The sequence below is a fragment of the Serpula lacrymans genome (assembly GCF_000218685.1).
Source record: "Serpula lacrymans var. lacrymans S7.9 unplaced genomic scaffold SERLAscaffold_18, whole genome shotgun sequence".
Taxonomy (NCBI): Eukaryota; Fungi; Basidiomycota; class Agaricomycetes; order Boletales; family Serpulaceae; genus Serpula; species Serpula lacrymans.
The window spans coordinates 647,524-674,874 of NW_006763307.1; the positions used below are offsets into that span (position 1 = coordinate 647,524).

At 45.2% G+C, this 27,351-nt stretch overlaps 11 protein-coding genes across 11 annotated transcripts; 6 read left to right on the forward strand and 5 right to left on the reverse strand.

Moving 5' to 3' along the window:
- Nucleotides 1-6: 6 nt before the first annotated feature.
- SERLADRAFT_443652 (uncharacterized protein) lies at nt 7-539 on the reverse strand (the record flags this gene model as incomplete). Its single annotated transcript, XM_007324279.1, has 3 exons — nt 7-178; nt 238-248; nt 300-539. The coding sequence occupies 3 exons, from the start codon at nt 537-539 to the stop codon at nt 7-9; spliced, it is 423 nt and encodes a 140-aa protein (XP_007324341.1).
- Nucleotides 540-854: 315 nt separating this feature from the next.
- On the forward strand, nt 855-1,414 carry SERLADRAFT_403416 (uncharacterized protein; the record flags this gene model as incomplete). The annotated part of the gene is made up of 3 exons (XM_007324280.1): nt 855-907; nt 954-1,110; nt 1,166-1,414. The coding sequence occupies 2 exons, from the start codon at nt 1,075-1,077 to the stop codon at nt 1,352-1,354; spliced, it is 225 nt and encodes a 74-aa protein (XP_007324342.1).
- Nucleotides 1,415-1,599: 185 nt separating this feature from the next.
- SERLADRAFT_418708 (uncharacterized protein) lies at nt 1,600-4,817 on the forward strand (the record flags this gene model as incomplete). The annotated part of the gene is made up of 21 exons (XM_007324281.1): nt 1,600-1,812; nt 1,867-2,199; nt 2,251-2,260; nt 2,322-2,341; nt 2,394-2,426; nt 2,478-2,574; nt 2,625-2,650; nt 2,704-2,731; nt 2,792-2,824; nt 2,885-2,961; nt 3,014-3,071; nt 3,126-3,203; nt 3,262-3,342; nt 3,399-3,439; nt 3,496-3,521; nt 3,572-3,651; nt 3,803-3,853; nt 3,965-4,007; nt 4,069-4,118; nt 4,195-4,232; nt 4,686-4,817. 20 exons carry the CDS (start codon nt 2,152-2,154, stop codon nt 4,815-4,817), a joined length of 1,050 nt encoding a protein of 349 aa, XP_007324343.1.
- Nucleotides 4,818-4,921: 104 nt separating this feature from the next.
- On the forward strand, nt 4,922-5,713 carry SERLADRAFT_352963 (uncharacterized protein; the record flags this gene model as incomplete). Its single annotated transcript, XM_007324282.1, has 1 exon — nt 4,922-5,713. A coding segment is annotated over one exon (792 nt), but the record flags the coding sequence as incomplete, so codon positions are not given.
- A 2,250-nt stretch (nt 5,714-7,963) lies between these two features.
- Nucleotides 7,964-9,295, reverse strand: SERLADRAFT_403422 (uncharacterized protein; the record flags this gene model as incomplete). Its single annotated transcript, XM_007324283.1, has 5 exons — nt 7,964-8,665; nt 8,735-8,778; nt 8,851-8,858; nt 8,923-8,992; nt 9,053-9,295. One exon carries the CDS (start codon nt 8,649-8,651, stop codon nt 8,085-8,087), a length of 567 nt encoding a protein of 188 aa, XP_007324345.1.
- Nucleotides 9,296-14,470: 5,175 nt separating this feature from the next.
- SERLADRAFT_374834 (uncharacterized protein) lies at nt 14,471-15,313 on the forward strand (the record flags this gene model as incomplete). The annotated part of the gene is made up of 2 exons (XM_007324284.1): nt 14,471-14,523; nt 14,599-15,313. 2 exons carry the CDS (start codon nt 14,471-14,473, stop codon nt 15,311-15,313), a joined length of 768 nt encoding a protein of 255 aa, XP_007324346.1.
- A 4,804-nt stretch (nt 15,314-20,117) lies between these two features.
- SERLADRAFT_340135 (uncharacterized protein) lies at nt 20,118-20,390 on the forward strand (the record flags this gene model as incomplete). Its single annotated transcript, XM_007324285.1, has 1 exon — nt 20,118-20,390. A coding segment is annotated over one exon (273 nt), but the record flags the coding sequence as incomplete, so codon positions are not given.
- Nucleotides 20,391-21,821: 1,431 nt separating this feature from the next.
- On the reverse strand, nt 21,822-22,234 carry SERLADRAFT_403423 (uncharacterized protein; the record flags this gene model as incomplete). Its single annotated transcript, XM_007324286.1, has 1 exon — nt 21,822-22,234. A coding segment is annotated over one exon (197 nt), but the record flags the coding sequence as incomplete, so codon positions are not given.
- Nucleotides 22,235-22,363: 129 nt separating this feature from the next.
- Nucleotides 22,364-22,615, forward strand: SERLADRAFT_403424 (uncharacterized protein; the record flags this gene model as incomplete). The annotated part of the gene is made up of 1 exon (XM_007324287.1): nt 22,364-22,615. A coding segment is annotated over one exon (252 nt), but the record flags the coding sequence as incomplete, so codon positions are not given.
- A 3,457-nt stretch (nt 22,616-26,072) lies between these two features.
- SERLADRAFT_352994 (uncharacterized protein) lies at nt 26,073-26,405 on the reverse strand (the record flags this gene model as incomplete). Its single annotated transcript, XM_007324288.1, has 1 exon — nt 26,073-26,405. A coding segment is annotated over one exon (333 nt), but the record flags the coding sequence as incomplete, so codon positions are not given.
- Nucleotides 26,406-26,440: 35 nt separating this feature from the next.
- SERLADRAFT_443663 (uncharacterized protein) lies at nt 26,441-27,121 on the reverse strand (the record flags this gene model as incomplete). Its single annotated transcript, XM_007324289.1, has 1 exon — nt 26,441-27,121. One exon carries the CDS (start codon nt 27,119-27,121, stop codon nt 26,441-26,443), a length of 681 nt encoding a protein of 226 aa, XP_007324351.1.
- Nucleotides 27,122-27,351: the final 230 nt, after the last annotated feature.

Genomic DNA, 27,351 nt, shown 5'->3' on the forward strand with positions numbered 1-27,351 from the left:
GGTGTATCAAAACAAAGCGTGATAAAACGGCAGAGCTTGCAATGCACTCGAGTCGAACTCACCTAATATAGTGCGATATCCGCGTTTACGAGCTTCAGGGAGTATATCGTTTATCAATTTGGTTCCAAGGCCTCTTCCTCGGAAACCTTCCTGGATATAGAGACTTATCTCTACCGTGCTGTACAAATGGTGTGGTCAGTTAACTTTCTCAGGGTCGAGATAGGTGCAGTAACCAACTTGATATATCCCTGCAGAGATCTATAGCATGACAAATTACACCAACCGAGGACTCTAGTTACTTTGGCCGTAGTCTCGCTTTCCCTATTGGAAAATTCAATCGATTCTGCCACGAAACATGGGTAATTATCTTTAGCAAGACCAACCAGCCACTCTCGTCGCTCAGCGAGGTCGACGGGATCAGTACGGAACGTAGCTGTCGAAGTCAAAATCGCCCCATTCAATATGACCATAGCGACAGGAAGATCGTCTGCGATCATGGGGCGAATGACCACTGCGGGACCAGCTGAAGATGTAGCCATTGTGAAGACTCGATGATGTTTCTCCGGCAGGCTTTATAAATATTGATTGAACAGTGATTCAACCCAAGGCGGTTCAGGCCTACCGGGGGTTCTATCGGCAACTCGGATACTGTTTAATAGCTCACGACAGCCAAATGCGGAAAGCTCTGGATTCAATTACCCGTATCCGACATCGAAATCCTTCAGTGAAGATTCGATTCAATGGAGGAGACAGTCTGATTCAAATGATGGTATAACATTCAGTAAGTTGTTGGTACTTTGGAATGCCTTCGACCGGACATGATACTTATCCTAAACTGGCGTTTGGGTCGGAAATTCGAGGGTGTATGGAGAGCATTTGATGCGATGTGTCAGGCTGGAACAAGATGGTAGGTCCGAACAAATTTTCCATGATCTATGCTAAACACTACACAGCATACATATGGATAGACTCATCCTGCATGAGAGGGAGGGGTGAGCGTTCGTCAAGCACTGGTAATCGTGTCTATTCCCAGTCATCCGATTAATGTTTTTCGATAAGGTCCTCATCGTAGCCATGGCACTGGGTAATATGAACCTTATTGTTATTCCGGTACGTTCTGGTATTGGGTGGAAATCATGATCATGATGCAGCTTACTCATACTAGGTTGGATATATTGACACTAAGGATTGCGCACAAATCGTATTGCATAGCATCTTAGCATCTCAAACACCACTCAACCGTCATCAGAGCAGCAATTGCGGCATGTCACGCATTATCGTCAATAAAAGTGCAGGAGAAAATGTACTCGTGTCCTATCCGAAAAGAGGATCTTCCCAGTTAGAGATTTTGTAGAACGGGATCTCTGAATGGTCAGCATTGGTAGCAGGTCATTTATATTGCACGTTGTATGTCAGTTTCCGGTGATCAATCACGATCAGTGTTGTTGACAAAGATCGGGCTTGACGGCGAGGCTGCATCTTACAAGGTCTTGAGAACAAATGCAACTCCGTCCTGTTTAGAGCAACTGACTTGCCGTGTGGAAACATAGTTGCGTTCGGAACACTCCGATAAGGATCCCAGGCGTTTATCCATACACTGAACATGATGGTCCTTCGACCCTGTGTTCATCGAGTATGCCACATAATTCGCATCAATTCAAATTGGGTACTCGCCTGCTGTGCTTTTACCTTACCATCTATTTGTGAATCGATTGGCTTGCTTGCCTGTATCCTGTCCAAGCGTCGAAATCCTATTTAAGGTGTGCCAATGTTCCCATCTTCGAAGCATCATTTCAAAGCAAAGTCGCCATGGTGAGTATCTGTATACTATGAGATCCTGTACAATAGCAGCATTAACTGGAACAGTCATTCCAGATAATACAATGATCACAGCAGTTATATTGGCTATCTTCGTGATGATACTGGGCACAAGTCTCTTGGTCAGCCACGGTCTTCTGATGATCTTACAAGAACTTTCTTGTTTCTTGGCAGAATAGTCTTCTTCGGACATTTGAAGCCCAACATCAGGCGACTTTGGCAACGAGGGGCTGAGCCTCTCTAGGAATAGTACATATAAAGCGGACGTGTTAATAGGTTGATGGCTTGTATATTCGTATTCGCTTAGGCTTGTACTCCAGACAGACAGACAAGATGTCTTCAAGTAGTCCGACATTCGTTTCAGGCTTGCGTGTCACACAGGTGAGTACAGTTCCGGGAGGTCGGTCAATGTAAAATAAATCATTTATTTAGTATTTCAACGGTTCGTACCATATTGAAGTCTCCCGAATAGAGCTCATCGTTCCAGTTTTCCGGGTAACCAGTTGCAGGGCTGGTAATATTGGTAAGAGCTCTATAGTACATTGGACACCGCTGGGCTGCTGATAGGTCACCAGATTTACGACTATTGTATTACACTGGGGGCTGAGGTATGTGTATTCTACTTCCAGGCTGGCCATTGTCTTGATAGTCAAAATTAGGTGCTTTGGATTTGGGGAAGACGATGGGATATCACGCGGGTCACCTTTACAGTCGCGCGTTATCTAGCGTTCTTAGGCGCCATATTGACTGTGTACTGTAAGTTTGTTCTATTCTTTATCCCGTAGTCTTCTGATATGTCTGGACAGCTGCTGTAACAACACGTACCGGTAATGTCAGTTGCCTGACTTTCAACAGAATATTTCACTGAGTGTATACGTTTGACAGTGTTCACCCTTCAGTGACGTTAATAATGGTTAGTTCGACATCTTTTAGACTCATGACGCTGTATCCCCTTAAACTGATCCACAAAAAGTTATACACATATTTGCAATTGTGGCTGCAGAAGGTCATTTCTGCAGATGGGGAAACAGTGTAACTACGCTAACGTAGAATCATTGCCGTACAGGTCTGCTCATTCAACGTACCTACAGGTTTTGGAACGGTAGCAAGCGATTGCTAGTATGGCTTTTGGGATTTACTGTCGTATGTGATTTAGAACATAAGCCGTTGTATACTCATACCTACCAAGTTACAGATATTAATTGTAATTGTCGTCGTCGTTCCAAATCTAGTGCACATTTCACATATCTACAGTAGGTGTTCTTTCCTATGGATCGTATCTAGTCAAGACTGAGACTATCATGAAGGCGATCCCGGTGGTTGTATTTTCGTTGGAAACAGAACAGATATTATCATGTATGGTGCTCTGTTACTATATCAATTTAGTGAGCTTGTCGTTACTCTCTGTCCTATCATGCCACTTATATTTTGTTGGGTCTTCAGTTTTGATATGTTTGATCATATGCAGCCCCATGACCATGAACATATATCGTGACACACTTATGTATATTGCTTGTATTACCTGTGAGGTTATACTCCTCTTTCACTTGCTGCTACTAATGGCATAACTTGATTTCTAGCAATAACAATAATCAACACAGGCGTTGTTGCTTCGGTTCCTGTAAGTTCCTTATCAGATTCCTTCGCGGATTTAATTTGACTCCTATCATTCATCAGGCAGGCTACATCAGTATGTTTGCTACGTATGTTCCTGCCATCTCCTCTCTCAGCCGCACTTACATGAAATTCACAGGTTGCAAATGGTTTTGCATAGTGTTCTTTCCTCTCGCATTCTATTCAACCTCCGTCAGACTGAAGCCCTGGAACTTCAACGTGCGATATACTGATGCTTCTGGTGAAATTCGATACTTGTGTGTTATTTCACTGGTCGGAAACGCTTTTACATATTACGAGGTTTCTCCCAGAGAATGCCGAATTCGTTCGCGTTCGCTTTGTTATGGTGTTGGATAATGATGACATATAGATGCAGACCGCACACAAGCAACTATTTTGCTCAAGGGATATAATATGATCGGTCGGTTCATATACTAGGCTACAGGTCTTTCACATGTATTTGGATTCTTTGTCACATTCAGATAGACGACTTTTGTCGAACAGTTAAATTAGAATACAACAAACAACTCAGGCTCCTCCACAGCCACTGTTTCGAGAGAGGAGGATGAGTGCTAGTGAGTTCAGGACAAGGCATATTAATAGATAGTCACATGATTATGATAATTTCAAAGTCAGCACAACTTTATTCCTCGCTCTCTCTCCACAGCGGCTGCAAATTAACATTGGTAAACAAAGGCTCGCCACAGTGACAGTGATGAGCCTCGACATCGGCTACCATCGGACATCAAAAATCAATTGCAGACCGATTAATGATGTCAAGCACGAGCCAATATAGGCAAGTAAGTTCACAATAATCTCAGTGCCCCACTCTATCAGTCTGTAATCGATCATGTACTCAACCGCATCGCTGATTGAGCAATTATCACTCTGTGAAGTGCCGCCTTCTGATCTGATTGTCTCAATTCTTCAAGATGACCAATATGCTAGTCATCCGGTGGTCATAGACTTAGTAGTGCACAGGGCATGGATTATTGAAGCACTAGCAGGTCACGATCCCAATCCAACAAACCAGCCATTGCGGTGGAGCCAAAAGATGGTTCGAAATGCATGCCAGTCCGAACTCCAAACCCTGAGCACAAAGGAAAATCAGTGGCATTTCAATGCATCTAATGCATCAGCAGAACAGGTCGAGCAATTCTGTCTCAAAGATATGGCTCGGCAGTTCCAAAGCAGCGCACCTCTCCTTTGGGACTTACTCGAGAGTTTTCTATCTGCTAATTCATGCCCTACAGATCCAGACCTTGGCCACGGAAGATGTTGATGTTGCAGCACTTAATGAGTTAGAAGAAGAATACTGGGCACAAGTAGATGAACTTGACTTAGAAGGCATGGTTGAGGCTGCGATCGACAAGCCTGGAAATTGAGAGCAAAAGCATCAAGAAAGACGGAAAAATGTGGTGGCATTGGTACATTATTCTGTCTCTTCTCTCAAGCTTGTAACCTATAGGTACAATAGAAAAAAGTCATAATACTCAGTATACTCATGCAAAGCTCGAACCAAAAATCAAACGCGCTCCAAAGTATCATTGGTATATTCCTCCACTCATCCCATACTCCAGCAAAAGTTGTCGACACTCTTTCACGAATGGGCCTTTCTGTTTCGTTGTATTTGGTTCAAAGTGCCATTTGCTCTCTTGCCTCAAAATCTCATGAACGACTCACCGCACTTGGACAAACCCTTCTTGCGTTGTATGCTTACAACAATTTTGATGTTGACCTGAAGTCTTATATACCGACAGTTGAGCGATCTAACGAATCCCTGAAACATTTGACTTCCGGCTTAGTCTTTCCTCTCCAACACAATATTACATGCGGAGACTTGAAATGCTCAAAAGACCTCTGGGCTCAATCCGAGCTCAATTCTCTCACTAACCAAACTACTCTCTCATCCAAGAGGTCATACAAAGATCTCCTACGCCTTCACTCCGACACTCCTAATTTACAGGGACTCAATTCTCAGCAACAATTCAATTCTTGGAAGTTCTTACACAATCTGCGTTATCATGGCCCTGAATACTTTGCCTACTTCCAATCAAAACTCAAGGAACCAAAACCTATTGAGTCTATACCCTTGGTAAAAACTCCAATCCTTGCAGCACGGGCAATGTATATCAATAACTTGACAGTTGCAGGGAACATACGTGCAGTGGAAGCTTTGATGGGTCAAGGTGGTTTTGAGGAAGAATCCGAGGAGGCTGTTGAATTAGAGGAATATGTGGTGCTATTTCATGGAGACCTTGGAACTGGCGAGAGACTATAAGCAGTGCAACAACGTCGTGCCATTGAGGACACACCTTGGAACCGATTCCAACATGTAGTATTTGTACCCGGCCTTTTTCATTTGAAGATGGCTTGTGCAGATGCTATGTGGCACATTTTTATACAGGCCTCTGGGAGAAAGTGTTATGATAACACAATTTTTGGACCTTCCCTTTATTTTCATTCTCCGCCTTAAACCTTGTACTTTAGCCTTCACACATGGTGCCATGCGGCACTTCCCCTTTCTCGCGCTGCATTGCCTTTCTTTTTATTTTAGACACAACTCTCTCACACAGTGGAGCTGGCCATGCGGGCTAGGCCCCATGACATCATCAGCCACTGTCTCTATCAACTGTATAGTACACATGTACAAATAACCCTGTAGTAGTATATATACCCCAATAGATCCAGGAGACTCCTCAGCGAGTCCTCCTGTTGTTAACCAACAAACTCTCTGCAGCCTAAGGGGTAACCACTCCCTCTTCATCTTCCTTATAGTGTGTTTCTGTGTGCGCCAGAGTAACTAACTCTTGGCTGTTACAGCAAGAGAAGATGATACGAGTTTGATGCGGGACATTTCTCACCTGCGCCCCAAAGAAACAGGTATATTTGGCTCAAAACCAGGATTTCGCCGCATGCACCAAGTCATTAGCCATGCAGGGACTTGTTGCCGTCTCTATTGTTGGTGAACAGAAGCTTATGCACACAACCCAGCCCATTCTACTCTAGAAAAATTTGCCAGCTCCAACCCTAGCTTCGAGCAAATACAAGAGATAGCACAGCACCTTGCAAAGGCATACATTTCCAACCACAAGATATCCGACATGAGAGATCAACCCCCGAGCATCAGAGACCGGCAATAAGAGAATAGCCTTTTGTTCAACAAATATGCATTATTGTATGAAGAGCTATCTTATGCAATGAATATAGGAGACATAGGTCGTGCCGAGCAATGTATTATCCAATGGATCATCATTTTCAAGGCAACAGGAAAGCATAAGTATGCCAGCCATATGACAAGCTTCCTTCTTAATGTTCACTTTAAATATCCACCTGGCCTCAGGTGCGTCTATGTCTGTTTCCATTGAATAACATTGTGTAGTACTGACAGCAACAAATTAGACGGGCCATTTGTTACAACATTCTGGTCAATCCCACGGGGCAGGCTTGTAAATTTTGAGGTGTTGATTGGTGTGTAGAGCTATATAACCTGTTTACAAAAGTGCGCAATGGAGGAGAAGGTCCCAGCCGAATGGTTAATAGGATTGTGATGGAGTCAATACTCGTCCAAGTTTTTCGCAATACGCACACAACAATAAAACGATACTTCCTCAGCACCTACTTGACAGTCGCACATGCAGATCCCAACATGAAAAAAAATTTAAAGTGCTTATGAATCATCTTGGGACTTGTTCACCTCACAGAGTCCAACCGGGTCGTAAAACGAGGCTGCAAATCAATGATTTATTTGACAAGGGACTAAATCTAATAGACAGGGATGAATATGCTGTAAAAAATGACGAGGAGATAGTGACAGAGGACAGTGATATAGCTATGGATGATATATTGGTAGAGATGATATAGATTATGAGGAACGGGTAGTAGGTTGCTATTTGAGCACAGGTTAATGCTACACAACTTGGCACTAAAAGTGGGACTTACATTCTCTTTATCTACACGAGATGGATGTTTAGCGCAGACTCGGTTTTGAACTAAAAAATCATCGGTTAGTTTACTGTTTAATGATCAATAGAAAATAACTTACTATTGTGTCCTTCAACTCCACAGGCCCAACACTTATTCTTGCGAGGTACTGTAGGAGTGACAATAGCGGTGTGAGTCGCAACAGTACCAGGCGAGCGAGATGGCAGTGGTGTAGACACGAGTGGAGGGCGAGTCTGAGGCGGCGGCACAACCAACAAGACCACCGGAACTACCTCCTGGCCATATTCCAGGCAGCCTTGCCACCTTGTTTCCTTGTTCAAGTCCTTGACACTTTGAATCTTGAAGTGGTGTGCGCAATCAACAATCCGGGTGAGTGTATCATTGCTCATGACAAGAGATGGCCCTATATTGACCAAATGGGCCTCTCTATAAACCTCCTTAGTCTTGTCCTCCCTCCAACTTTTAAGTGCGGTGCGTAGAGTGAGGTCAGTTGTTTCCATTTTATAGGTAGTCACTCTAGAGCGGTTGGAAGGTCTGGGAAATTTGGGGATGGGGTTGTGGTGAAAACGGTCAAAGAAAGCAGGTTGATGGAGGTCACAGCAGACTGTGGGCTGTGGTAATGAGCAATGGTTGCAGCCTTCAGCTTTTGAAGAGTCACAGTCAATGTGGTCCGTCTCTAAAGAGATAGTGTGAAAAGAGAACCAGAACTAGAATAGGAACTTAATGTTCTCACCGGCAGATTCATTGTCAAACCATGCGTGGAACACTTTTCTTCTACATTTGAAACCAGGACGCCCATCTGCGTTTATGAAGTAGTCCATGCCAGTGTCCAGCTCATTTTTGGACTGTTTGTGCGTGCCCACTCTCCCTTTGTTTGTACTGCACTCTAAGGCTTGCTTGAGTACTTCCATATCATCCGCTGGTGCGTCAACTACCATTTCCTGGCTGCTATACTCATCTGACTCCTCTCCCAACTCACTTTCAGGAGGTAGGTTGGGGAGACTTTGAGCCGGTGTTGGTATTGATCCAGAAGCGGTAAGTGCCAGCCGTTTGGCTGGCATTTGCGGTGTACCAGCTGACTTCCTTTTTTTCAGTCGTTTTTCTTTTCTCTCCTCCTTCTTCTGACGCTCATCATCAAAAAACTCTTTTTCAGCGAAAATTATGGCCATGCCTTGAAGCCGCCTGTCGCGAACAAGACATCCAATACGTTGCCACAGAGTAACCAGTGTAAGTTTCACTTTCTTGGCGTGTCCAGCAATGCGCCACTGGATCATTATCTTGATATCAGGTATGTCCATCCCCTTTATCAGATTCTTAGTGCTGATTATTTCTTTTGCCGATAATTTCTACTTACCAGACCAAACGGGTCAGTCGTACAGAGGCCCCAGATGTCTCCATTGCGTAAGAGTTCCAATTGTTTCGTTTTGTAGCTTGCTGACATATCTAATTAAACCATTTTATCTTGCCTCGCAGGCTGGGTGGTAGGTGGCTCCATAAATATTTGGCGGCATTGACAGAGTCTGGAATATTATCAAAAAAAATTAGAAATTTATCTGGTGGTGCAGACTCGACTCCGCAGCCTTCGGGTATCAAGAACACAAGGTCGCGATAACTGGTGAGTGGATCCTGTATTTTGCGTACACCCAGACTAATATTGGGCCGATATGTACTCCAGTGTATTGTAATGAGCTGGTCGGAATGCATGTGAAGGACCCTTCGAATATCTCGAAGCATATTAGTTGTAAATGTAGCAGACACTATCAAGAAGGGGATATTGGGAGGCAAGTAGTACCTCATGCGGCCCAGTTCTCGAAGTGCGGCTGCTGCAGGAGCCTCTCAAATTCACCTGCAGGCTTCATAGCCTGCTCAGGGCTAATAATCACTGCTCGGTATGCAAGCTTGCCTATGGCCTACAAATGTCAAGTTACATGATTCCCTCATAATGTCATGAAGCTGACTTACTCTAAAATTTGCGGATGTAGCTGTGTCTGAATGGATGGCTATGGCATTAATGCTCACTCTTGCCAGAGTCTGAACATTTTGCTGTCCAAGTAAGTTTAATGCTGTTACTATGATTTGTATGCCTTTCGGCCTGAGTATTAGCGGCATCATAAATGCCAGTGTTTTGCCCAGACCAGTCCCTGCGTTCAATATAACATCAGCACCTCCTTTGGCAAGTGCTTGCCCCACTTTGGCCTGCCAGAGGCATAGGACCCTAGCTTGCACTGGGTAATCCTACGGATGTCAGTCAAGGAGTTTAAATCAACTCCTACCTGTCCATCACAAGGCTCCATCAGTTGAGTACTTGTAGATAAAATTAGTAATTGTACTGTAATTTGAAAAATGATTAACATTTTTCAATGTCCGACAGTGATGCTCGTCACTGTCACTGTGGCGAGCCTTTGCTTACCAATGTTAATTTGCAACCGCTGTGGAGAGAGAGCGAGGAATAAAGTTGTGCTGACTTTGAATTATTATCTTATCATATCTAATCTCATCATTATTTTGTGGCTCTAGGATTAAGTCCTCCTCTCGAAACAGTGGCTGTGGAGGAGCCTGCAAACAACTATGGTCTGCACCGTACGCGTGAGAAAGTGGCAACTAACAGAATACCACGACCTGACGATATACTTAGTATTGCAACAGTTGCAGTGCACCACTGGCACCAGGGTTTGCACAGCGGTGCTCTGATCATCTCACAATGACATCACTTCATACCGGGACCAACCATGCAGAGCATCATGATCATATGATTCTAGCCCGGTAAGCAGGGCTGCTATTATTAGGGACTCGGATGATATCTGTCACGGTAAAGCTAGTCAATCATTTCAAGTTCATAAGGTTGTCCTGGATGAGTGATTGCAGATTTTCAGGTTGCTGGGGTGGGTGTGGTCTTGCAGGATTCGTGAAATCATTAATCCTACGTAGGCTCTTACATGCATTGTTCTTCACGGTGGCCTCTCATCACAACAGCCTTCTTGTACTTATCGAAACAATCATAATCAGCACTGGCGCTTCTCAACATTAATAGTCTATGGTTGTGACAGCGAAGATGCTGGAATCCCGCTAGGTTTCGTATAAAGGTGAGCATTAGGTTGGTTAAGAGTTTTGCAAACTTCGCTCATCTGGCCTGGCAGGCAAATAATATGTCAGCCACTTCTCCATCGTTCCTTTGGGGCTTGCGGGTCTCCGGGGTGAGTGCCGTGGATTCAATAATGCCTGGCGTAAATTAACTTCTATGTTTAGTGTTTCAATGGTTTGTGTGTTGTTCAAGTCTTTTAATCAAGCTGCTCATCTTGGTTCGTTGTAACCACAGTCGCCGGTTTTGCAATTTTGGTGAGAGGACTGAAGTATGTCGACGTGCTGGTGTTTTGACGCAGCATTGATAGGTATATGATCATTGTATCACGCTGGAGACTGAGGTGATTATGGGCTCTGTTGTGCTGACTAGTAAGACACTGATCATAAATTTGATATAGATACGCTGGATTTGGGGGACTCGTTGGAATACTACACGAATCACATTTACTGTTGCACGATATTTACCGTTCATAGCTGCAGCATTGAACATATGTTGTAGGTTTCTCTTGATTTATTCATACGCGCTACATCTTACGATGTATTTCGCCAGCTAGTATGCTAACCCTTACAAGAAATGTCAGTGCAATCATTTTATTAGTCTTCAAGTTGAGTAACTTCCTTCGGCAGTGTGGACTATTAAAAGAGGTTTTGCTCAGTAAGTAGACAATCTTTCAAAGTAACAACAGATTTTCACTGGCATACAAAAAAAGTTTCAAACATCTTGGGAACTGCTGCAGCAGAAGGTCACTTGCGCCAAATTACTTGTCTTATATTCAATTTCTGACTCGTACACCAGTTTTATTGATTCAGCGTACTTATATATTCTGGAATGGTACTAAGAATTTGCTTGCTTGGCTTCTTGGGTTTGCTTTGGTATGGTATCATGCCTATGCATCGAAGATTTCCTACTCATACTGAGTTCCAGATCTTAGTCCTGACGGTTTTTATTCTCCCGACTGAACTTGAAAAATATGCTCCAGCTGGCTACAGTATGTCGTCTCGTTTCTAGATGTTCGGTTGAGTCTGATGATAGATATAAAGTAAATCATGACGGTTGTTTATTTACTAGCAGCAGAGAGACGGCAGTAATATATGGTGCGTTGTTACTGTATGAATTCGGTGAGTTTCTGCTTCTCATTCTATCAACGCATTTCATGGTTGAGTATCCGTTGGCAGTGATGCTATGTTTGATTGTATGCAGCCCCATGACTGTGAATATTTATCGCGACATCATAATGTACATTAGTTGTATCGTCTGTGAGGTTGCACCCCGATTTTTTCTTACTGCTATTGATGGTTGGATTTACAGTGGTTACACTGATCGACCTAATTGTGACTGCCCTCGCCCCTGTGAGTCCTATGTTATGTTTGCTGGTGATGTAATAGGACTCATTTAAATTACACCAGGTTGCATACACCTCTGCAATTGTGACGTGCATCCTTGCAGTATCCACCACCATATTTTCTGACATGAAATACACAGGTTACAGTCCACAATGCATAGCGTCCTCTCATCTCGTGTGCTGTTTGACCTCCGGCGAACGGAAGCCCTAGAGTCTCAAACTCTGGTCCACTGATATTTGAAGGCCTCAACACATGTATTGATCTTAGCAGAATGTTTTTGCAGATACCTGAAGAACCTCTTCCAGAAGTCTGCATGAACAACCCCTTTGTATCCTATGATTATGAACCCACCCACTTGTTATGATGTCGTATTTTGCATTTAAAGCACATGCTGGTCCTCAAACCTGCCTACAAGATAGATATTGTTACGCAGGTAGCCATTTGTCGTATACAAAAATACTTTGAATATCACACAGTTACTATGCTATATCATGTGTCTTTCTTCTTTCTTTTGTTACTTGCCTATTCCGAATCAGGGCTAGGGCAGATATGTTATCGCAGATACTAGTGCATCCAGTATACCCGGCTCGTCAAGACATATATGGTGCTCATGGCGTACAATTCTTGGCCGCTGCTGCAGAGATCGGGGTCAGGGTGCCGAATCATGTTGCTGCCAAAGTGAATAGCATAACATCTCGGGTCACACCTGAGCCAAAGCCGTAAGGAGTTCACACCTGTGGAATGGAAGATACAAATAACCGAAAGGAGAAAACAAGCACTTGAGCGCTTGAGAAAAGAGCCCGTCCGCCCATTGCGTAGCCCATTCACGAAACGTGATATCAGGGCTTAAAATGCTGCACATGACGATCATTCTCTCTGTGATTGGACACGCATAGCCCCCATCAGCCCATCTTCTCAAGGCAAGAAGCATGAGTTCAAAAAGCGGTGTATGAAGGTGTAGAAGCAAGATAACTCACCAGTACCCAGCCACTGGGATTCCTAAGAATCCCTATTCCGATGGGAAAAACGCGATCGATGTACCAAACCACTGGGTCCTTCGTAATTGCCCCGAGGAGTCTTGACACGGTCAGGCAATGGCATATCGTGATACTTGATTGGATGATGGTTTGTATAGAGACAAGATATCCGTTGCCTTTTCCCTTGTTCAAGCAAGCAAAAACATCAAATATGACATGTTTCTCCATTGGAGTCAAAAGCAACATTGGATATCGATAATCGAGAGCTACCAGCCTACATGCGATCCGGGGGACTATATGCGGGACATTTGCAATCTCAGACTTGTTGGTCCTTGTGGTGGCACATGGAAGCTTAGAACTGTGGTTCTTATATGTGGTTCTTCATCGACAAAACCCGAGAGCGTGATGCGTGATGTCCTTCATGGGTAATTTGTTGTGCGAGTCTGGAGAACTGTTTTTGATTCAAGTGTGAGACGCGTGTGAGAAATGTGAGACACGGGTAGATGCAGGACTCGGAAGGTATGAGCCAAGGTTCATGATGTTCATATTGGAAATGAGCGGTATGTTATAGAAAAGGTGATGGTGAAGAAAGAGAAATTATTGAATGACAATCCGTTGCATATTGGTAGGACCTTTGGGCTTCAAAGCTTCAAAGTCCAGGTTGTTGTTCAAACCGATTCTCCAAGGTAAAACAGTAATGGTTGAGAAGTGATGCAGGAAGGTGCAGAAGTAGGATACACAGCAGTAGGCCGAATATCCCGATTCCACAGGAATGGGCTGTCCTGATATTGATTGATCCACTCCAAGAGTTCATCGTTGGGGGGGGGGGGGGGGGGAAATCCAGGCGGTAGATCAAGTTACCCTACTCTAATCCTACTCTAGGATGCATGATCGAGCCAGATGAAACGAAAAGGTAGTGCGAATGGTACAGGAGGAGACGATTTAATGGCACACTGAGTCTTGATAAAAGTTAACAAAAGAAGGGTGATTAGAAGTAACGGGCTTGTCAATGACTTACCATCTTCATCTGGTTTCCGTTTCTTCTTCTTTTTCTTGAGCTCATCCGTTTATCTGAAAATGTTGTGTTGTTAGGCTTATGAGGCGATCATTCTTTCACAAAAGGATATGCCAGTAAATGCTGAATTTGAAAGAATGTACATTTGTGAATAATGATCGAAAACCGCGATGACACTTAGCATATAAAATACACCCACACCCACACTCTTGTTTGACCTTGTCAATAGCCCTAGCTTTTCCTTTCTCCCGCAATATTGTTTCATAGAGATCTTCAATAACCTTCAGGTCTTCGCCAGCCATCTTTGCCCTTTTCATCATCTTCTGCTTCATATTCTTCAATTCCAAAAGTAGGTTCTCCAGTTCTTTGGTTGGAGAAACGGCTTCGGATTTGCTGGAGCCTGAGATGGTGATGTTGGTGGGTGGTGGTGGATTGAAGGCGCCATCTTTGTAGCGCACAGATGAGTGGTGGTGGTGATAGTATACAGACAGAGAGCGAGTGCAGTCAGTGACGTCGAACATTCACTGGTGTTTGAGGTCCTGCATGTCAAAAAGAAAATCAGTCGCTAGCTGAGGGGCTTTGAGCGCCCTGTTTTCCAGTATCGAATCGAGTCAGAGCTGCTCGCCTCTCGATTCGACTCCCAGGATCTCCGCCCCACCAATCCTGCTACTTGAGCATGTACATTAGGCCAGTCCATGCTGTTCTTCAGCACCACACCCTCCGATCTTTGTGAGTCTGCTTATTGCAAGTCTGCACTTCTTAACACTCAAGTACTCATGAACGGGGATCTTAATTCGCACTCAGCATAAGAGGCAACCCCCTCGGCATTCTCACCACAGGTATCGTGCACCCCAATATGCCCTTCCTTCAATCCTCGCACATCCCATTCCTCATCGATGACCCATCCTCAGCGGACACCAACGATCTCGGCGCCCTGCGCGGGCACATCGCCCTAGCAAACCCCCAAGCCAAAGCCCTCATCGCCGCCGCCCTCGTCGCCCCGTCCGCCTCCCCAGGAAAGGGCACACTCCCCGACGAAGTCCTCGTGCTCTTCACAGGCACACCGCAGGCCTACATCACTCCCAGCCTATACACAGAGACGAAGCCCGCAACAGGCAAGGTCGTGCCCACATGGGACTACGTCGCCGTGCAGGCGTACGGGCGCGTGACGGTGTATCACCACCGCCACGGGGATGACGCCGCCAGCAGGGAGGAGACCGACAGTTTCCTGCAGAAGGCAGTGGGCGATCTGACAAATTTCGCAGAGCGCGATGTGGCGCGGAAGGAGGAAGGGCGGGAGTGGAAGGTCGGAGATGCGCCTGAGAGCTACGTGAATGCGCTCAAGAGGGCGATTATTGGGATCGAGATCAAGCTCACGCGGTTGGAGGGGCGATGGAAAATGGGGCAGGAGCTGAGCGAGGGCGATCGGAAGGGCGTCGTGGATGGGATGCGGGCGCTTGGGACGGACGTGGGCGGGGAGATTGCGAGTGTGGTTGAGGAGATGAGGAGGACGGTGTGATACCCTTTCGGAAAGAGTGGGTTTTGGTGGTGTGTTCGTGGCTCGGAGGCCGAGTGTTGGAAGGAGGCGTACACCCCAGTTGTCGTCACATCGCCTTCTTGGCAATTCACCGACCTATGTCATCATGACATTCACCCGTGTATGTTATCCAAAGGTCATAGCACACAGTTGCGATTGCGACCATGGGCATTTAGGCGATGTGGGTGTCTGGAAAGGAAGTCTCGACGACGTCAGGGAAGTATGGCGAGGCTGGACATGCCAAATTGATTATGCTGTCGCAAAAAAATGGCTAGTGAACTAGGAATTGGATTCAACTTACTTCTGAGGGTCAAGGAAGCTAAGTCAGTGTGTGGAGCGGGCATGATGTCAGTTGCAGTGCACCAGGGTTTGCACAGCGGTACTCTGATCATCTCACAATGACATCACTTCATACCGGGACCAACCATGCATAGCATCCATATGATTCTAGCCCGGTAAGCAGGGCTGCTATTATTAGGGACTCGGATGATAAAGCTAGTTAATCTTTCAAGTTCATACAGGTTGTGTTCCTGGAGCAGTGATTGCAGATTTTCAGGTTGCTGAGGTGGATGTGGTCTTGCAGGATTCATGAATTTGTTAAATCCTACGTAGGCTCTTACATGCATCGTTCTTCACGGTGGCCTCTCATCACAACAGCCTTGTTGTACTAGTACTTCTTGAAACAATCATAATCAGCACTGGCACCCAGGTTAGCTTCTCAACATTAATAGTCTATGATCGTGACAGCGAAGATGCTGGAATCCCGCTAGGTTTCGTATAAAGGTGAGCATTAGGTTGGTTAAGAGTTTTGCAAACTTCGCTCATCTGGCCTGGCAGGCAAATAATATGTCAGCCACTTCTCCATCGTTCCTTTGGGGCTTGCGGGTCTCCAGCGTGAGTGCCGCGGATTCAATAACGCCTGGTGTAAATTAACGTCTATGTTTAGTGTTTCAATGGTTTGTGTGTTGTTCAAGTCTTTTAATCAAGCTGCTCATCTTGGTTCGTTGTAACCGTAGTCGCTGGGTTTGCAATTTTGGTGAGAGGACTGTAGCATGTCGACTATCGATGGTGTTTTGATACAGCATCAATAGGTATACGATTATTGTATCACAGTGCATACTGAGGTAACTATTGAGTTCTGTCGGACTGAGTAGCATATCGCTGACAAAATTTGCAATAGATGCGCTGCGTTTGGGGGACTCGATGGAATACTATACGAATCATATTTAATTTTGCACGGTATCTACCATTCGTAACTGCAGCATTGGACATGTATCGTAAGCTTCTTTCGGTTCATTCATATGCGCTACATCTTACAATGTGTTTGGACAGTTGCTACGGTAATCCATACGGGAAATGTCAGTGGAATCATTTTTATTAGTCTTCAACAATTTGAGTGACCTTCGTCGGTAGTGTGAACACCTCAGGGCGGCTTTGTCCAGTACGTAGACAATCTTTTAAAGTAGCAACGGGTTGGTACTGACACACAAGAAAAGGTATCACCATCTTGGGAATTGTTGCTGCAGAAGGTCACTCGTGCCAAGTTAATCATCCATGCCCATGTCCTAACTCATACACCAGTTTTACTAATCCAGCGTACTTATGTGTTCTGGAGCGGTAGCAAGAAATTTCTCGCACGGCTTCTTATATTTGCTTTAGTAGGATATTATGCCTATACATTGAAGAGTTCATGCTCATATCGAGTTCTAGTTCATAAGCCTGGCGGCTTTTATTGTCCCAACTGAACTTCAAAAATACGCTCCAGGTGGTTACGGTATGTCGCCTCGTCTCTAAGTGATTTTCGGTTGAGTTTGATAATAGATATGAAGTAAACTCCAATGATTGTTTGCTTACCACCAGCAGAGAAAGCGCAATAGGATATGGTTTGTTGTTAATATATGAATTTGGCGAGTTTCGGCTTCTCATTCTATTAACGCATTTCATGACTAAGTATCCGTTGGCAGTAATGCTATGTTTGATCGCACGCAGCCCCATGACTGTGAACATCTATCGCAACATCATAATGTACATTGGTTGTATCGTCTGTGAGGTTACACCCGACTTTTCCTTACTGATACTGATGGTTGGATTTTGCAGTGGTCACACTGATCAACCTGATTGTGACTGCCCTCGCTCCTGTGAGTCCTATTTTACGTTTGTTGGTAGTGTAATAGGACTCATTTACATGATACCAGGTTGCATACACCTCTGCATTTTTAACGTGTGTCCCTGCAGTACCCACTACCATAGTCTCTGACATGAAATCCACAGGTTACAGTCCACAATGCATAGCATCCTCTCATCTCGTGTTCTGTTTGACCTTTGTCGAACGGAAGCCCTAGAGTATCAAAATCTGGTCCAGTGATATTCGAAGGCCTCAATACATGTATAGATATTGTCAAAATGTTGTTGCAGATGCCTGAAGAACCTCCCGCGGGGGTCTGCATGATCAACCCGTCTGTATCCTATTATTATGAACTCATTTGCTATGCTGTCGTATTCTGCACTAACGTGCACGCTGGTCCTCAAACCTGCCTATGAGATAGATATCGTTTTGCAGGTGGCCATTGATATTTGTCGTATACAAAAATAATTTGAATATCACACAGTACTCAAAGTCGTGTCTTTCTCCTTACTTTTGTCACTTGTCTCAGACGCTAGTGTATGACAAAACCGGATAAACCCGGTCTCTGCCAAAGCAGCCATTGTTCTCCATGGAGCATAGCCACCACTCCATGGAGTAACCATTGTTCTCCTAGGAGTCATTATACTGTAGCGAGTAGCACCTCCGACTATAAGTAGTAGGGGGTTTAGTATAGGAATACCTCAGTTGTTTCTATAGCCTCTCGGGCAGCGGCTGAGTTTCACTTAGTTTTATTGGGTTATGAGCCCTGGTGCGCAAAAGCTACACAGGAAATAATTCTTATTTGAAACGGCAACCTCGGAACCATGACCACAGCACGCGATACATCCGCATGTCCAGTCCTCACTGGACCCAACAATTTTCAGATATGGAAACTCCGGATCATCTCAAAGCTACGTCGGGAAAAAGTCCTCCAGGTTGTTACTGGAGAGGAGCTTAAGCCCTCACCAGGAAAACCTACCTCCTCGGAGGATCCTGAAATCACCTGATTACTTAAGGATGAGAAGGCACATGGAATCATCCAGGACCACATCTCTGATGCCCTCCTAATGAGGACTGGAGACCTCACCAGCTTCAAGGAGTTATTTGATAAACTTGTCTCACTCCATCAGACATCCAACATTGCCTCGGCCTTCTATTCATTCCAGCAACTCACCAAATTGTCCTGGGATGGGATATCACCTATCCAGGACCACATTGCAAAAATCTGGACAATTGATTCACACCTCTCCAGAATGAAACTAGGAGTTGATACCAAACTCATGGCTTTTGCTCTTCTCCAATCTCTCCCATGCACTCCTGAATGGCAAATATTTCAGTCATCAGTAATCAACACGATTGAAGAAAATAAACTTACCTTTGATGCAGTTGAGATCCGGATCACTGCAGAAGTTGCATGACAGTCAGGGAAGGCCCCTGGAGGTTCCGAATCAGCACTCAAATCCGAGGAGAAATGATGTAATTTCCACAAAGCCAAATCACACAACACCTTGGAGTGTTGAACACTTCAGTCAGCTGAAAAAGGTCAAAGGCAGAAGGAAAAGAGAAGGAAAAGGCAAATACAGCGGAGCAATCATCTGGATCTGACTCCGAGGAGGAACAGAGCCATATTGCATTGGAACATGTACATATTTCCAAGCCCCTTTCTAAACGCATTCAAGCTTACCTTGTGTCTGAACCCGATAAGACCAAAACAACAATCATTATTGACTCCGGAGCAACATCCCACATGGTCCCTCACCGCTCCTGGTTTGAGCCAGGAACATACCATGTTCTGCATCCTCCGAGGACAATCAGTTTTGGGGATGAATCCTCTGTAAATGCCATTGGCATTGGAACAGTATTCCTACAAGCAACTGTTGGCAAAAAGGACTACAATATTGCACTGTCAAATGTCTTACTTGTGCCAAACTTCACGTTAGCACTCGTCTCTGTCCACAAATTGTCCAAAACGGGGTTATCAACACTTTTTCCAGCAGGGTCAAACACTTGTGAAGTTCGGAAAAAGGAGGAACTTATCCTCACTGCGTTATACAAGCGAGGACTTTATCACATTCAAGCAAAACCCAAAATCAACCCGGAGTCAGCTTTTGCAGCAGTAGATGTAAATTTACTGCACAGGAGAATGGGACACATTGGAATGTACCGCTTGCAACGAATGGTTACAAAAAGACAGCTCCAGGACATAGACACCCTTTTTTAGGAAAAATGAAGAAATTACCTTTCAAGTCCACTGGAGGAAACCGAGCCAAGCGCCCCATACAAATTGTGCACACAGATGTTGGAGGACCAATCAAACCAACTTCCAGGGAGGGTTTTTGGTACTGGATTATCATTGTAGATGATTTCTCCAAATTTCCATGGATATACTTCCTAAAACATAAAAGTGAAGCACTGGAACGATACAAGCAATGGAAAGAAGATGTCCAAACATTCTTCCGGACTCATTTGGGAGAAAACAACTTCACTCCACTGTACACAGAATTCCTCCGGAGCGATGGGGGAGGAGAATATACTGGCAATGCATTCAAAAATCAACTCCGAGGAGATGGTGTCATCCAAGAAACTACAGCTGCAGATACTCCGGAACAAAATGGCATTGCAGAACGCAGGAATCAGACATTGGCTACATTAGCAACCACTATGCTCCATGATTCCAAGCTCCCAAAGTCATTTTGGGTAGATGCCATGCAAACAGCTGCATATATCACAGCACGCAGCCCAGCATCAGGACTCCATGGAAAGACCCCATATAAAATACTGTTTAAAAGGAGAGTTGATCCAACTTTGTTTCGCCCTTTTGGATGCCAAGCATATGCCTTGATTCCGAAAGACAAGAGGCAAGGGAAGTTTTACTCCAAGGGGCGCAAAGCCATAATGATTGGCTACACACATGAAAAGCAAGCCTACAAATTCCTAGACACTGAAAAATGGACTGTGTTTTCCAGTCGGCATGTCATATTCAATGAATCCGGAAAGGTACAAAAGGATGACACTGCTCCCTGGAACACAGACACTAGCACAGATCAGTGGGAGGGACTCATTCCAGAGAATGCTCACTATCCAGACCAAAAAACATTGGAGGAGGATGATCCTGACCCTTGGATCCGAGATCCAAATGAATTGCAAATGGAACCACATCTCCAAGGAGATGTTCCACAAGCAATGGAACCATATCAGCATGAAGATGTTCCGAGAGCAGTGGGGCAATACCTCCGTGGAGACGTTCCAAGAGCAGTGGGAGCACCTGATCAGCTAAGACACCCTCCACAACAGTCTCTACGACCAAGACCTGAACGCTGGCCATCTTTAGAATGGAAAGCCAAAGTAGAGTTACAGTCAGTGGGAGGACAGCCCCTCAACATACAGCCAGCTGATGTGGAAAAAGTCCGAATACAGCTAGACAGCCTGTCCATTGGATCAGCTTCTGGAAGGCATACAACACCTCCAAGGAGTCATCCAACACCTCCGAGGAGTCATCCAACGCCTCCAAGGAGTGATTCAACACCTTCAGGAGTGAGTGGGGCAACAGATACACAAATGTGTCTACTCCCTGGAGTACCTGCACAAGTTCCTAAAAGAGCAGTCATGCCTGCTGAAGTCCTAGGAGTATGCAGAAGCAGTCGCCAGACCCGTCCTGCAGACAAAAACTGAGATTATCAAAGGACTCTAGATGAGGAACAGTCTCAAAAAGAGCAGCATGACAACTCCATGGAGAAACCTAACACTCCTGAGGTTCTGTTACGCACGAAGTGCTTAACAAAGTCTGAGGGTTTGTCGAGGTTTGTAAAGAGACTTATCTGAAGACAAGTTCGAGAACGTAGTTCTGAGTGGAGGTTTTCCAATGGGAGTTGGTCTTCTTCTGAATAGAAGTCTGATCTTAGGAGTCTAGCTTTGTAAGCGTAAACTGTGTAGAATCGTATTAGAGAATACTACTGCTGTTACATGGTATTTATAATGGAAAGGAATTGGTGATAGGAGTTAGGTCCTATCTAGGGCAGGTCCATCTGTTGAGGACTAAGTACTATAATAGGTACTATGAATGCGAGAGGAACAGAAGTGTACGTGAAGGAAATGAGTCATCGGTCCGATGGTATAACCGATGAGTAAAAAGAAATGAGTAGTCCTTAAATGTCCAATAGAGATCGTAACATTACCCCCTTACTTGCTCCCAGTTTCACCGAAATTCGGTACCTTTGCCGTCCATATTGTAACTGTTGTCGTAGCTGACATCTCCATGTAATCCTTCCATCAGAATCCTATCCTCATCTTCCCTGCGGATGGGACACCAATTGAAACTATGTCCCGGTGCACGACGGTCACAGTCGGGGCAATAGTAGGCTTCGCAATAGTATGTGCGATGATCGCTCCAACCGCAGTTTTGGCAGTATGGAGCGTTGTTACGAACACCTTCATGGTATCTTCGTCGGGTGTTGGATGAGGTGTTGGATTGGGGAGTGGTTGGATTGTCATCTCCCAGGTCGTACGTTCCTGCGTACAACTGATTGATCATGGCTGCATCGTCATCTACGTTGATTGGGTTAGAGGGAGAGCCAGTCTCAGGCCTGTGCATTGCGCCAGGCGGACTGTCTTTCTGTCCCTTTGACATACAAGACTGCCGTTTTGATGGAGTTCTGGCGGTGGGGATCTGGAGTATCACCTCTTGCCGGCCATGTCGGGCTCCTCGTCAGTTCGTCAGGCAACAGGTTTGGGCATTTGGCACTGGTCAAGGTGGAGATGATGGGGGAGACGGTGGTTTTGGGTTCGGCCCAATGGAACGGGGACTGGAGTGGCTCGACTCTTGTGAGATCGGGCTGGTTGGGACGGTGGGAATATATTTTTCCTCCGACGGGATGGGCATAGGTCGACGGGTGATGATGTGGTAAGTGCGCTCCGGGGTAACACTGGTCTGGTCTGGGTGTGACAGGGACTGGAGGGACAAACCGGGTGGAGGAGTACTCGTACAACCGTCTTGCTCTATCCGCGTGCGAGCTTCGTTTAGCAATGTCCTCCCGCCTGATTCCAAATATTCCTTTGCCGAGTCCATCTGCCCATTCAAGGAGCTCATCCTCAAGCGTTGTTCCAAAGATTCCAAAACTAACTTTTCCATCCGGAGTGCCCGACAGATACTCAAGTCCTGACTGTTGAGCCACGAATGCTCGCTTTCCAACAAATGTATTGAGTCTATGGCTTTTAGGAGTTCATCAGCTATGAGGTCTATGGCAAGGAAGGTATGCATGGAAGAAAGAGCGTGATACGCATGGGGGCAGCGTTTTTCGGTCTCATAAAAGAGATAGGTATAGGCGTCTTTTGCTGACATTAATTCTATGGCGTCAGTGACGTCGGCTTGGTTGTGTTGTTGCCCACGGGCAAAAGACACTCATTCGTCGGCTAGCAAGTTGGCGTCGCCAGGTATCGAGTAGGTGGTGATAGGGAAGCCGGTGGAGTTAGAAGTAGACATGTTTTGTGTTGAGAGACAGAGGATTGTTGGTAGTGGGGTGATTGTCTCTTCAACGCAGCTTGTGGTCCTTCTTATAGGCTTCCAATATCTCCGCAGCATTGGTTAAATGTTCTTCCGGTTCCCACGAGTTTTCGGAATGAGGGTAATGGCGCCATTTAATCAGGTAGCGGCGCCCGCGTTTCCAGGGTTTGTGTCTAAGAATACTTTCTACTTTGTATTCCTCTTCTTCGTTGACCAGGTCAGGTGGTGGTCGGATAAAGTTCGGGCCGTGAGTGTTGGTTTCCGTATATGGCGTGAGAAGGGATGCGTGGAAAACATTGTGTATCTTCCAATGGGGAGGCAGGGATAGTCGGTAGTTCACTGGGGAAATCTTTTCTTGGATGTGGAAAGGTCCGATGCGTTTCATGTTGAACTTCTTGTATTCGGTGGCTTTTTCTAGCAGGTTGGTGTTCTCTAACCACACCTTTTGTCCTTCGGAGAATCGCGTGAACTTTCCATTGTTTCGTTTCATCATCTTGCTTCTTGCAAGTTTGTGTGCTTTTAGGGCGTTTTCCCTTGCCCTAAGCAGTTCGGATATTCGTGGATCTGTGTTTAGTCGGGATTCCTCGGGGTTCATATCCCATAAGGAGGTAGAATGGTGATTGGTTGTTTGTGGAGTGTGGTCTTTGGTTGTGACAGAATTCAGCGGTAGTAAGGTATTTTGCCCAGCTGTGTGGTTGGTTCTGGCAAAATATGCGGAGGTAGATCTCCAGTTCTTGATTGGATCGTTCTGTTTGTCCATCCGTCTGGGGATGGTACGCAGAGGAGAGTGCGGTTTCAATGTTCAGGAGTTTGTGGAGTTCTCTGGATACTTCAGAGGCGAACTGTGGTCCCCTGTCGGATATGAGTTTATCGTGCAATCTGAATCGTTTGAAGATGGAATCGTGAAAGATCCGTGCGGTTTTGAGTGCGTCAATGGTTTTATGACAAGGTGATAGGATTACCCCCTTACTAAGTCCTTGGTCTACCACGACCATTATACTGTCGTATCCTGAAGATTCTGGTAAATCAGTTATGAAGTCTACGGATAGGTACTTCATTGGTTCTGCGGTTTTTGGGGTCTGGTTTGGGATTAATGGTACGGTGGTGGGATGTGTGTTTACTTTTGCTTGTTGACAAATTGCGCATCCTTTTATGTATTCTTCCACTTGTTTCATCATTCCTGGCCACCAATAGGCCTTTTTGATCAACTGGTAGGTTTTGAGCCTACCTGGGTGTCCTGCGGACAGGGAATCGTGGTGATCTTTGATGATCGTCTTTTGTTGTTCTACTTCGTCAATCAGTAATTTATTTTGATAAAAGAACTGTCCTTCTTCTTTTCTCCAATCGTCTTTCTTCGTTCTTCCTGGATAATTATCATTTGTGAGCATGGCTTGCTCGACTGTGTTTTTAATCGTTCGTGTGTGATACAGGAACGCTGAGGCGGGTATCATTGGCGTGTCATTGTCATTGTCATCTCCTTCTGTTTCCACGTATAAATCAGGTCTTCTTGAGAGTGTGTCAGGTACCACCATGTGGGTTCCTGGTACGTGCTCCAAGGTGTAATTGTATCGTGACAGTTCCAGCTGCCATCTTCTATGTTGTGGTGTGAGTTTCCTGGCTTCTTGCCAGTACGTCAGATTCTTGTGATCTGTCAGGATTTGGATCATGTGGGGGCTTCCCAAAAGTAAGTGTTTCCACTCTTTTAAAGCTCTCATTACCGCTAATAACTCTTTGTCGTAGATCTGGTAGTTCTTTTCAGTGGGGGATAGAGTTTTGGAGAAAAATGCACATGGGTGCCATTGTCCTTGGTCATCGGGTTGCATTAATACAGCTCCTGTGGTGTGTTTGCTGGCGTCTGCAGCAATCCTTGACGGTTTCGAGGAGTCGGGAATTTGTGTTACGGGGGATTCAAGGAATTTTTGTTTCATCAATTTGAAAGCGTCGTCTTCAGTTTGGGTCCAGTTCCACTTCCTATCCTTTTCTAGTAAGGCATTCAAGGGTCTGGCAAGGTCAGAGTAATGACCGATAAACTTCCTGTAGAAGTTTCCGTAACCTAAGAACTTCCTTACGCCTTTGGTGTCTTTCGGGATTGGCCAATCGCGGATCCCAGCGAGTTTGGCTGGATCCATCGATACCTGATTGTGGGAAACAATCATTCCTAAGTATTCAATGGTTTCCGCTTCGAAGGTGCATTTTTCTAGTTTTAGGAATAGGTCGTTATCGTGTAGTCTTTGTAGAACCTGTTTTGTTCGGATTCGGAGTCTTTCGATGTTCGTGTCAAAGATGAGGATGTCATCCATGTATATGATCATCCAACCTTCATCGATGTAGTCTTTGAATTTGTTGTTCATCAGCCTTTGGAATGTTGCCGGTGAATTGCACATGCTGAAAAACATGACCGTTGGTTCGAACACTCCCTTGCTGGTTTTAAACGCAGCTTTCCATCTGTCTCCTTCTTTTATCCTTACGTTGTTGTATCCCCAACGTAGATCTAGTTTCGTAAAGATGGTGGCTCCTTTCAATTTTTCGATGAGGTCGGGTATCAGGGGTAGTGGATAGGGGTTTTTCACGGTATATGCGTTCAGTTTTCTGAAATCTTGGCACGGTCGGAGTGATCCATCCTTCTTGCCGATGAAGAAGGAAGGGGACACCTGTGGCGACTTGCTCGGCCTGATGTATCCTTTTCTGTAGTTTTCCATTAAGAACTCTGTTAATGCTTCGTCTTCCTTTGGTGCCAATGGGTATAACTTGCAATCTGTTGGTACAAATTCTGGTTTCATGTTGATTGCATGATCATATTCCCGTCGCTTGGGGAGTCTTTCCGACTTCTTTTTGTCAAAGACGTCCGAATACCCTTTATATTCATCCGGGAGGTTATGCTCCTTCTTTTCTCCGTGTATTTGCGCGTGTTCCATTGCCGAGTTGACCTTTAATCGAATTGTGGTTAGAGGATAGGGTGTTTGGTCGGATATGTATCTATGAATGGTTTCATACACGTCTTCGTTTACTGCGGTTGTCCTGATTTTTGTTTCTGTGGTTGTTTGGTTCATCCTGATGGGATGTTTGTCCGAGTTTGGTAATTCCTTGTCTTTCCAGTTAATGACGGGATTGACTTTTCGTAACCAGGGAAATCCCAGTAATACGTTTTTTCCGTCTAGTCCGGTCAATAGGAACTTTGTGAACCTGTTTTGTCCTCCTGCATCTATCCTCTGATAGGTGCAATGCGTAATTTTTCCGTTTTTGTTTGTGGTTCCGTCAACATTTTTACATGTTATAGGAGTTGGGAGTTTTTGGAGGGGGAGTCGGTGTCTGATGGCGAATTTGGTGTCCATGAAGTCGTCTGTAGCTCCTGAATCTATCAGGGCTTTGGTTCCGATGGTTTTCTGTTTCAACGAGCAATCGATTCGTAAAGAGTTGGCATTGATTGTTGCTATTGTTACAGTTGCCATTTTTGATGGTACTAACATCGGGGTAGTCCGTTGTTTTAAAAACCCTCGTCTTCCAATTCTTTCATTGCCTCTGTTCGTTGATCTTCTCCTAACTCTCTCCACATTCTCATGATGTTTTGGACCCTGTCTTCTTCTACCACTGTTTTGGTGTCATCTTCCGTTTCGGTTTGACGTACCTTTCTTTCGGGAGTCTTTCCTTTGTTCCTACAATTCCTTCCTATGTGTCCTTTCTCATTACATATGAAGTATCTTCCCTCTTTCCTCCTTGATTCTTCTTCGTCTTTGGTTAATCTTCTGGTGCTGGTGGATGGTCCACTTTTGCGGTTTCTGTCGTTCTGTCTTTCTCTGTTTCTGGCGCCCCATGCTCCTTCCGAGATAGCATTGGCACTGATCCAGTTAGCGTCTAGGTTCGCTACTGTGCTCATCCAGTCTTCGATGGTGAGTAGTTCCTTTCCGGTGAGTGCCCCACAAAGGAGGGGTGGCCGGATAGCCTTTTGATAGACCATGATCATGGCTTCGTTGTTGATGCCGCTTTTCCCAGCATCTAGCATGAACCTTGAGTTAAATGCTACTGCATTTTCTCCTTGTTCCATCTTCATTTTCATCAAGGCGGCCGAGGCCGTTCCTTTGACGTTTGCCGTTCTGAAACTGGCTGTGAAGGTTTTCATGAAGTCTGCCCATGTGGGGTAGGCATTCTTCTCTTTGTATTTGGTCATCTTAGCTTCGCTCCATGAGGCGGCTAGGAGTACAATTGTATTCCTAGGAGAACAATGGTTACTCCATGGAGTAGTGGCTATGCTCCATGGAGAACAATGGCTGCTTTGGCAGAGACCGGGTTTATCCGGTTTTGTCACTCCCACTCAAGTGCAACCGTAGTCCCATAGCTTTAGAGAATTTCCAGTGTTTTTCATTAGTGAGGGGTTTAGTGAGAATGTCTGCAACCATA